Here is a 10235-nt window from a genome sequence, read left to right on the forward strand (position 1 = left end):
GTCACATCAAATGTCTTGTAATTAGGATATATTAAAATGACCTCTCCTATGCAACATTGTAATTAGATTTATGCATGCTCAACCTGGTGAGATTCATATGAGTTGGCTAATCTATATTATCAGACAGGCCAATGCATAAAGCATGCCATGCAAGATTCTTGGATGCAGAATAAGACTAGTTCTTATTCTTTCAGAACCAAACTTGTCTACTAATTATCAGTCATTTATCATTATAATTCACCTTGATAAACCATTGTTTGATAAACTCAAACAGTGGTTCATGTGAGTGACTATATACCTATCTGATGACATGGTGGAATAAAGGCAAAAAGTGACAGATATACAGCTCTTCATAATATAAACCAAATAATACTCTGAACTGGAGCATTGTATATGGTACATGTCACTGTAAGATGCATATCTGCATTATTGGAAAAATCAAGTTAAGGACCCAACACATGACCTGGACCAGCATACTGATTAAAAAGAATGACCATATTTGTCCTGGAATATGACAAAATGCCATTATTGATGATTTGGACTATTATCAACTAATGCCTCACCATCAATAGCATGAAAGCTATTGGAATTTAATGTGGAACAGCCTATTAAGTTGGCACAGCTCACCATTCCTATAAAAAAATACCTTCAGATATATACTATTCCTTTTTTTTCCTCCCCTTTTTTGATTGATTGAAGAGACGAAGAAAAGGCCATGAAATGGTTTAAAGAACATTATTGCATTTACAGTACATGATAAATAAACTTAGGAAGAGAAATGAATGTTGTATGCTGAAAGGGAAATTTTGGAGTACTGTTTTTTTTTTCTGATAATTATCTCTGATGAAAAATTCCTCCAGATCTTCCCAATGACTCTGCAAAATAAGCAAGAAAACAAACACATTTAATGAGTTTACCTCGAATAGTGCTGAAATAATATTGATACTTGGTAGAACAGACTTAAAGCAGAAGATAACAAAGCCACACAATCAGCACAAGAAAGAAACAAAAGTAGAGAAAAGGACTGCACAACAAACACGGGGAAGAGGAGCAACCCAAGAGGGAAAATAACCATAAGATAGGAAGCACACGAAAAGTTAAGGGAATGGAATTGCAGAATTAATTCAATAATTAATTTTCTAACGTATGCAGAAGTATCATGACAGAATGAAGGGCACGGGTTGATCTAGTTTCCAAGCATTTGGCCAGCAAGTTGGTGCCCCATTGACAACGAAATCAAGCTAATAATTATGAAGTTGCTTATAAGGAAGACTCAAGTGTATCGAACTCAACCTATCTGGCGAAGTAGAAGCCAAAACATGCAAAAGGAAACGTAGAATTTTTTTTCTGGAATTGAATAGGTAAATACTAAAACCAGATTCAACTATTATGCAGAAACAAACACTAAAGAAAGACTGATTTGCCAAAGGAAAGCCAAAAGTTAACTTTTTAACCATACATCTCGAGCAATAAAGGAAGATCATCAAAACAAACCTACCAATGATTTGTAACCACGCTATCAGATCTAGATTAAATATGAAGGGGAAGAACTTTCTGATATAATTAAGAAACTGACACATGTAGAACAGGAGTCATAAAAATTCAATCTTTCACTGAAGAACCGACAGTTGTGAATCCAAAGTTGCACCAAACTTCACAAATCACACCATTGGTTATGAATACATATTTGCAGAAGAGAACGGATTAGCAGTGAGGAAAAGAAAATTTAATCTTTAGTTAAAGAGCCAGAAGAAATCAATACGATATTGACAAGAAAAAAAATAAAAGTTCCGTTTCAGAGGAAAGAGTATTAAAATATCGCGGAAATAAATGGCCAACGAGTGTAGCAGCAATCACACCATTCGCATTCGAAACGGTCACCGAAATCGAATCCTAATCCAGCAAGAAACGAACAGCCGGCCACCAAGATCGCTTCGTTTTCGATCTCGCGGACTCACCTATTCCGTCGGCCGCTTGTTCCGCTACCGGGCGGCAATCCGGCGGCACCTCGAAGGCCGAGGCAGCGAGGCGCTTGCGCGCGACCCCGATGTCGAAGAGGATGACGCCAGAGGACGGATCGTTAATCACAATCCCCTTGACCGGGAGCCACAGGAATAGCTCCTCCTGTGACCACCCGACCACCCCGCGGAGCGCACCGTAGCTGAGGTTGCCCCGCACCTCGCTATCGAAGTAGGCGAGCCCATCGTAGTAGTGAGCGTAACAGGGGCGGTAGAGGCGGACCTCGAGGAGGCCGGACGTGGCGTCGTGGGAGAAGGATTCTACGTCCTTGGGGATGAGCCCTCCGGGGAGTCCGTGGTTCCGGAGGAGGTCATGGATGGTGGTGGCTTCGGAGGCCTCCGCCGCCGAGCAGGAGGAGGAGGAAGAGGCACAGGAGCAGAGAAGGAAGGCGAAGAAGGCTGTGGGAAATGCAGGGAAGGGGAAAGGAGCGAGCTTTGCCATTGGAAGAGGGAGAAGGTTTTGCTGAGACAAAACAGAGGTTTAGAGAGAGAGAGAGAGAGAGAGAGAGATGGGAAGTGCTTAATTATAGTTAGCAACGCTCATACTAAAATAATTTTTTCCTCAATATTTTTTTTAAAAAAAATATAATAATTAATTACTTTGCTTAATTGAAATCTCCAAATGATAAGTCCTTTAATTGTTTACTACGCGGTCTTTTATTTTAAAAATGCACAAATGATTTTGGGCAAGAAGAAGAACTTTATTTTTACTATCGGCAAGGATAATCTATATTAAAATAATATTATAATTATTTTCATTAAAAAAATATTCCTACATTTACCTATAAGAAAATTAAAAATATATATTCTTATTCTAACGGTTGTGATATTTTATCAAAATTTAATACAACTTGGGTTTATCCAAATTGCTATATTGTTATATTAATATAGTTATAAAAATACTGTAATTCATTTAAAACTATTTTAATACTATTATAGTCCTGCATGCAATTAGTCGTATTTAATCAAAATCTATACAACATAAAATGGTTTAACCACACAATAATTTATGGGAGTTTTGATTAAAAAAATTATAGAAAGGATAATAATAATTAATTTTTTTCTTCTAAATAGAAATTGTCCTAATGACATCATTGAGCCTAATCCCTATTATATTATTATTCATATTTAAATAAATTATATTTTATTTTATTATTACTAATTAAATCTTTTTTTATCTCTCACCTCCTTGATTAGTATATGTATATTTATCATAACTTGGACATTTAATAATCACCTATGTTTGGGACTGGTGTGTTCGCTAGAGGAAGGTTGAATAGTATCTTTCGTCTTTGTCTACAAAATCATCAACGGAAGCACGCAAAAAAACAAAATAAAAAGATCAACGTTAACCCGTTCGATTTACTTGATATCCATCTCTTGCGAGGTGACTAGTCCAAGGATCCACACACAGCACACGATCTTCCACTATGAAACTTCTCCTTTTCAAACAACTCTTTGAAGGTGGAGAAACCTTTACAAATCGATCTTTTCCTTTCACAAGATGTGTAGTGAAGTTTAGAGGAAGAGAAATGAGAGTTACAAGGATTGGAGTTTGTGCAAGAATGAGAGAAAGTGAACAGTTGCTTCTCTAATTATCAATCTGTGTTTTTATGAAATTCTCGACATCAGTCGACTGCTCCCTGAGTCAGTCGATTGATGGGCTTCAACGACTAATTAATTAGCGATTAATTCTTCAACTGTCAATCCAACGGTCATCCATCAGTTGACTGATCATTCACCAGTCGACTGGTCCAAGTAAAACACTCGACCAATCTTGCTGTGTGCTTCTGGTTCAAGTCACCAGTCGACTGATGGCAGTGTCAGTCGACTGGTCAAGCTGAAAATCCCCTTTCAGCTTCCTTCTTCATCCCTTATCCTTGACGCAAGCCTTCAAACGTCTTCCACAAGCCTCGTGCCCTTCCTTGCACTTGCTTGACACGTTTCCCTCAGCTTCGTCGTGCTAAGTCTCCCTTTGCCAAAAGGTCGCGCCTCCGGGACTTCACATTTGTCAAGTCTTCCAACCTGAACTTTCCTGTAAACTCAATTCACACAAGTTAAATCACCAACATTCTCTAACTTAAACTTATTTTAGCTAAATATTAAATCCAATTTCACTTGGGGTAAGACTGCACCAACAATCTAAGTATATATTGTTGATATAAACGACCATGAGTTAAGGTTTATCAAGTTGATGAAGTTGACCAAATTCGATTGACCAAGCTCAAAAAGGCTCAAATTGAATTTAGATGTTTGATCAATATATTAGTTGATTGAACAAGAGTCAAGTAGGTTAGGGTTGAAACAAGACTTGATAAGAAGTGAAAAAAACAATAAGGAGTTTGGCATGAGATGAAAAGAGTAAGTAGGTTAACGTTGACTGGAGACTTGACAAGAAGTGAAAAGACCAACAGAGAGTTGGCATGAGACTAAAGAGTCATATAGGTCAAGGTTGATCGGAGACTTAACAAGAAGTTAAAAGACCAACAAGAAATTGACATGAGATAGGAAGAGTCATGTAAGCTAAGGTTGGTAAGAGACTTGACAAGAAATGAAAAAACCAGCAAGGAGTTGGCATGAGACGAGAAATCCAAGTGAGTCGTAATTGACCAAACACTTAGTGATCGGAAGTCCAACAGAGAATTGGTAAGAGAAAAATTCAAGTGAGTCATGATCGGACACTTAATGATAGGAGATGACAGAAGTCCAAGTGGATTGTGAATTATCGAACATTTGGCATGAGTGTGGAAGTCCAAACAGATCAAGAAAGGATGGATATTTGGCATAGAATAAGTCCTGGTAGGTTGAGGTCAATCGGATATCAAGTAAGATGAGAATTCAACCTTGAAAAACCTGAAATATGATTAGCAATCGATTGCTAAGTAGTAGCAATCGGTTGGTAAACCCTAAACTCTAAATTTAGGGAGAAAATAGGGGTTTGCTGCTTAAGCAATTGATTGTTGTGATAACAATCGATTGGTGGCAAGCAATCGATTGCCGATTGATAAATCGTGTCGGGCAAATAAAAGTTTTCCAAATTGATTGGCCAAATCGAATGGAAGCGATCAATCAATTGTTGTGGATCAGCAATAGATTAATAGTTGTTCTGTAGGTAAAAATAGTTGTTCTGTAGGTTTAAACGATCGAATTACAACAAGGCAATCAATTGGTGAAGGTAAGCAATCGATTGTTAGATAGAAATCATCTTGAATGCAATTCTATAAAAGAAGGACTCGAGGTCATTTGAAGGGTGTAATTCTTGGAGGTTTGAGGACGAAGTGTTGGTGCATTTCCATACCAACAAGAGACATTCTAAAGCAACTAACAACGATCAAAAGTGAAATTCTTGTAAAGTTATTACTTTCTTTATATTTATTTTTGTGTATTTGTTTTCTTATTGTATTGGTTGTGAAGAGTTATAAGAGGCTTCTTCGCCTCCGAAAGGTATCCAAGAAGGAGAAAGATAAAGCAAATAATTGTTAGGACTAGGTTTAGGATGTAGTCGCCTTGGGAAGTGGTGAATCACGTAAAATCTCGGAGTTGGGCATGTGGCATTGATTTTGATTCAAGTTTTTGCCATGCATTCAAACGATGAGCACGAAATTTAGACCAATTAGAGCTATTAACCCCCTCTCCTCTAGCTTGCATGGATCCTAACAAATGAAATCAAACCAAGGTCAGAAGATGAAATTTTGAGCCCTTGAATATCAACAAGTCAAAGGAGTGCCATTAAAGGAGCTCAACTTTGCAATGGATTCCCGAGATGGGTTCGAATATGACATCCAAGTTCCACCTGCTTTTGGAACATAGGCTTTAATCATTAGAAATCAATAATGAAAAAGTTCATGATGATGGGCATAGAGCAATGATTTACTCTAATGAAAGGATTTGAAGCTCCAAGAGATACAAAAGAAAAACTTCTTTGGAGGAGCAAATGAACTAAGGAGCAAATTCTAAAATGTGAGGAAAATTAAAACGTAACTAAATTATTAGCAAATATTTTACCTAGAGACGTCTTATATAAGATAGGTCAATATTGGGATGCAAAGGATCTATGGACCAAACTTGCAAAACTTCATGAAGATCCAATTTCAACGCAAAGTGAAGACGAGCCCAAGAAAAGAGACTCGTTGACACTAGAGCAAGAGGACTTGGAGTTTGAGAGATGCTCAACATCGGAGATGGAAGATGAAGAAGCATCTACGTACCTCAAGAATTGAGGGGGAGAGCTTGTTGACACCGAAACTAGAGGAGCCCTTAACATCCGGAGCAAATGAAGACGAAGCACATGCCACCTCTACTAGCATGGAAGATATATCAATGTTATGCAATAAAAATAAAAATCACATCATTTGCTTTGAATGTAAGAAAAATTACACTATAAGAGCAATTGTCCTAAATTGATAGAGAAGAAGGTTCAAGTGACACTAAGGGCAAAGGAGAAGCCAAAGGAGGTCGAAACCTTGATACACAATGGCAAGGAGGATATTGTATGTTTCTCATGTAATCAACGAGGGGACTATCAGAACCAATACCCAAGAAGGAGGCACTAAAGTAAAGAAAAGATCAGGAGAAATTCAAACTTAGGGGGAGCTTTTAAGGTATCATTTAATAATGCAATTCTCTTGTATCATAATAAGATGCATGCTAGAAATAAATTTTATCATCTTAATACCAATTATCATTAAAATATAAAGCATGATAATTTTAAAGATAACTTTAAGTCATATCATGCTAGAACAACCTCACATAAGGAAAGGAAGGTAAAAAAATAATATAGGCAAGAACCTTATGAAAACTAGATACATACCTAGAAAAGAAAATAATCAAGTTAGACATTGACACTAAAAAATTATGGATTTAGATTGAAAATCTAGGCGATTGGCTTAAATTGGATACCATGGTGATTGGCCTTAGGCCAAGTGGGAGTTTGTTAGATTTAAAGGATGTCCTAAGGCAATCATCTTACGGTTACACTATTTATTAGATAAATAAAAATTTACTATTTGAGTGCACATTCTTTATGTGTTTGATTGAATCTTAAACTCATTTACTGAATGTCCGCAATACGATTCATAGCATGAGAGAATTTGTGATTGGATCACAACTAGTGAGCATCTCTACATGTGTAATTATGAATGTATTAAAATTATCCCTAGTCGAGGAATTAATAAACACAGACATCATCGATTCTGTCGAGACTAGCATATGTTAAACTCCTTGGTTTGCCAAGCAACTGTTCTCACTAGCTGGAGATATTGGATGTTGAGAGTTAAACGTGGATGCTAGTTAAAGGTAACTAGTTCATTGAAGTGAATCTGTCTTGAGACTTCAATTGGTTCTATATGTTATCACATATATATGTCAATGAATATCTCATTGCAGCTTAAGTGCGAGTTTCCTTGGACTTGCGGTATTCAAGTCACCTTGGTCATAGAGGCTTATACTTTGACATCTTAAGTAGACATCTCCAATGAATTGTGGACCTGGGATGATTGAGTATAAGTCAAAGTGTCTGAAGGTGTTTGAATAACCCACAAAGGATTCACCACTCTTTATAAAAAGAGACGTATACCCTATAACCGTTTGTTAGGATTGTTACTAAAAATCTTTGATCAAAATATTACATGTCAAGAGTACGGGACTCTTGGACACATGTACAAGTAACTTGAATCTACAGGATAAGAAAATAGCTTGGGCTAGGTGTGACGTAGTCAGCCTAGTGGGGACTGACACAGATAGATCATATCCTAAACCAAGCGGGTATAAGATGGTGAAAGGAACGAGACACGTTTCATTATAGTTGTTGAAGGGTTTAGAAGTATTTTGGAATCAATCGTTGATTTTTTTATCAATTAGGAATTATGATATACTACTAGGTGTCACTCATGATCATTCTGTAATTAATGATTAATTATGGATGACCAACATAACCGGGAACCTATTGGATCACACACATTACAAGTTCTTCGAAGGACTTAAAACAAGTTTGAGAATTAGATTCTCAGTTCAAGAGAATAAAGTCTTGTTGGACCAGACAAAGGATAAAATGATGGAATTCTTCTTGTGAAGACGAAATGAACGAAATTGATTTCGTTCCAATCGAAGGTTGTTTGGTTATTGAATCAAATGATTTAATGTTAAACTAAATTGAACCATCTTGGTTTGGTTCATGATGGAAATTATTTTGATAAAATAAAAGAGATGAAAAGATTCATCTTGCCAAGGCGAATTGAATAAAATTAGTTTGGATCAAATCAGATGTCATTTGGTTAGTGAACCAAGCGAACCAAGATTAAACCCGATTTGTTATAGTAAACTCTAAATTCCGATTTGATTCAATGGGTTTATTTGTTCTGGTTCGGCCTACCTGCTTCCGGTTCATGCCCGCATGCATGCTCGATTTCTCCTCGCGACTTCATCTCTCTCGCGGCACTCGAGTCTGGCACAACTGACGAAAACCGCCCGTGATTCCTTCTCGCGCCCGCGTCCACCGGTGAGAAAACCGCGATGACCACGTTTAAAAGGGAGCCGGCCATGGAGGGCTGCAGAGAGCAAGGAACAACCCTACATCGCGACGCTGTGAGAAGCTTCAGACGAGTTCTTCATTCACACGAGCGCCACCGGCCAGGGCTTCTCCCGATTGAAGCATCACCGGCCAGAGCTTCTCCAGAGCATAGCCGACCATGGTGAAGTGAAGTGGGGGTGAGCACAGTTCTGGCGAGGGATGATCAAGGTGATTTGAGGGAAGCTTTGAGGTTCTGAAACAGGGATTTCTTCTCCGGATGAAGAAGATGGTTTCTCTGCTGGTGAGGTCGCTGTCCGCCTCTCTCTGGAGCTCGTTGCCTGTTGACTTGCCGTTGCGACGATGTCATCCTCTATTTTGGCCAAATTCTTCCTACGTGTGAACGATGTTGGCTACCTCTGTTCCACCGTCGTGTGCTTTGCTTTGACACCGGCTAAACCTCCCAGCACGGATTCAATCTGGCGGGATTCTTCTGGTTCCTGAAATCAGAAGATCACTTTCCCTGATCACACCTCTTGTCACGACCCGGAGGTGTCGTTCCCGCACATCGGGAGGTACCTCACTCGGTGACAATATAATAAAGAACCCCAACTGAAAATCAGCGCGTCAAATCTCTGAGCAACTCTAAAGCAACTGAACCAAGGTAGTATTAACTCTGTGCCTGCAAAACTAGAAGCCAAAAATGTAGATAGTTAGCCAAAGGCTAAGTGGGTAATCAGAATAGATGTGCATGAATGTACTCTTAATTAAGGAGCCAAGAAATTAGAGTGGATCATAATTTCATATTATCATTTCAAGTTCTTGTATAGTTCTCCATTGGTACATAATAGATATATCTGTATATAGTTATATATATCTCTTTATCATTCTCTTCATTTATTGTTATCTGAGCAAATTATATCATCACCATTATTATCTCAATATGGTTGAATCTTATAAGCCATATCAACATTTATATAATTGATTAAAAAGTGCACAGTATGAGCCAATATCATCAGAGTGTAATCAGATCTCATAAATCACTAGGCTATCAGCCTCCTCAGAATATACTGTCGCATACGTTATCTAACGTACGGGCTTTCTCTCTAGCCCTCACCGGTGGAAGACAAAGTAAACACTGACCGTGGCCTCTACTCTACCACAAAAATATGTGATCGGTCAGTGCTCTGGACCGAGGGCTACATCACGCCACCACTCCTCAGGTGTACGGTCCAGTACTCTGGTAAAACTCTGGTATAAAGTCAGGCTCTTAATTAACACCTCTTAATCTTTATTATTTTCTCTTATCTCATTTCTTGTTATATCTCTTTTTCATCGATTATTATCAGTATTATATTCTCAGTAGGTGTATTCATCATTTGGTCTAAACGACCACTCAAATTCAAACTATCTATTGTTCACTCATGTAGGTATCACAATCATGTTTACAAGTAAAGGTGAGTATCAATAGATAAAAGCTAAGTATCAACAGAATGACATATTAACAATAAGAACTAAAATAGGTCAAGCAATGTAATGATAAGTATCAACAGACAGAGTAAGTCAGAGTATCTCTTTAACTTTTGAAAAACACCATTTCCCATTTTAATTACCCCCCAGATGAAACTCATGTGTGAACAAGAAAGTAAATCAATTATTTTTACCCTTTTATGATTTAGTTATTTTCCCTATTTCAATATTTAAAATATCGC

The 10235-nt window shown here is 37.8% G+C and overlaps 1 protein-coding gene across 1 annotated transcript; it reads right to left on the reverse strand.

Annotated features, from left to right (window-relative positions):
• Positions 1-703: 703 nt before the first annotated feature.
• Positions 704-2499, reverse strand: LOC141821974 (uncharacterized). Its single transcript, XM_074709375.1, has 2 exons — positions 1959-2499; positions 704-875 (listed from the first exon to the last, which is right to left on the reverse strand). The coding sequence occupies exons 1-2, from the start codon at positions 2458-2460 to the stop codon at positions 835-837; spliced, it is 543 nt and encodes a 180-aa protein (XP_074565476.1). The 5' UTR covers positions 2461-2499; the 3' UTR covers positions 704-834.
• Between the last annotated feature and the right edge of the window lie 7736 nt (positions 2500-10235).

The sequence above is a fragment of the Curcuma longa genome, chromosome 2, assembly GCF_044706935.1.
Source record: "Curcuma longa cultivar G26 ecotype Majalengka, Jawa Barat chromosome 2, ITB_CL_G26_1.1, whole genome shotgun sequence".
NCBI lineage: Eukaryota > Viridiplantae > Streptophyta > Magnoliopsida > Zingiberales > Zingiberaceae > Curcuma > Curcuma longa.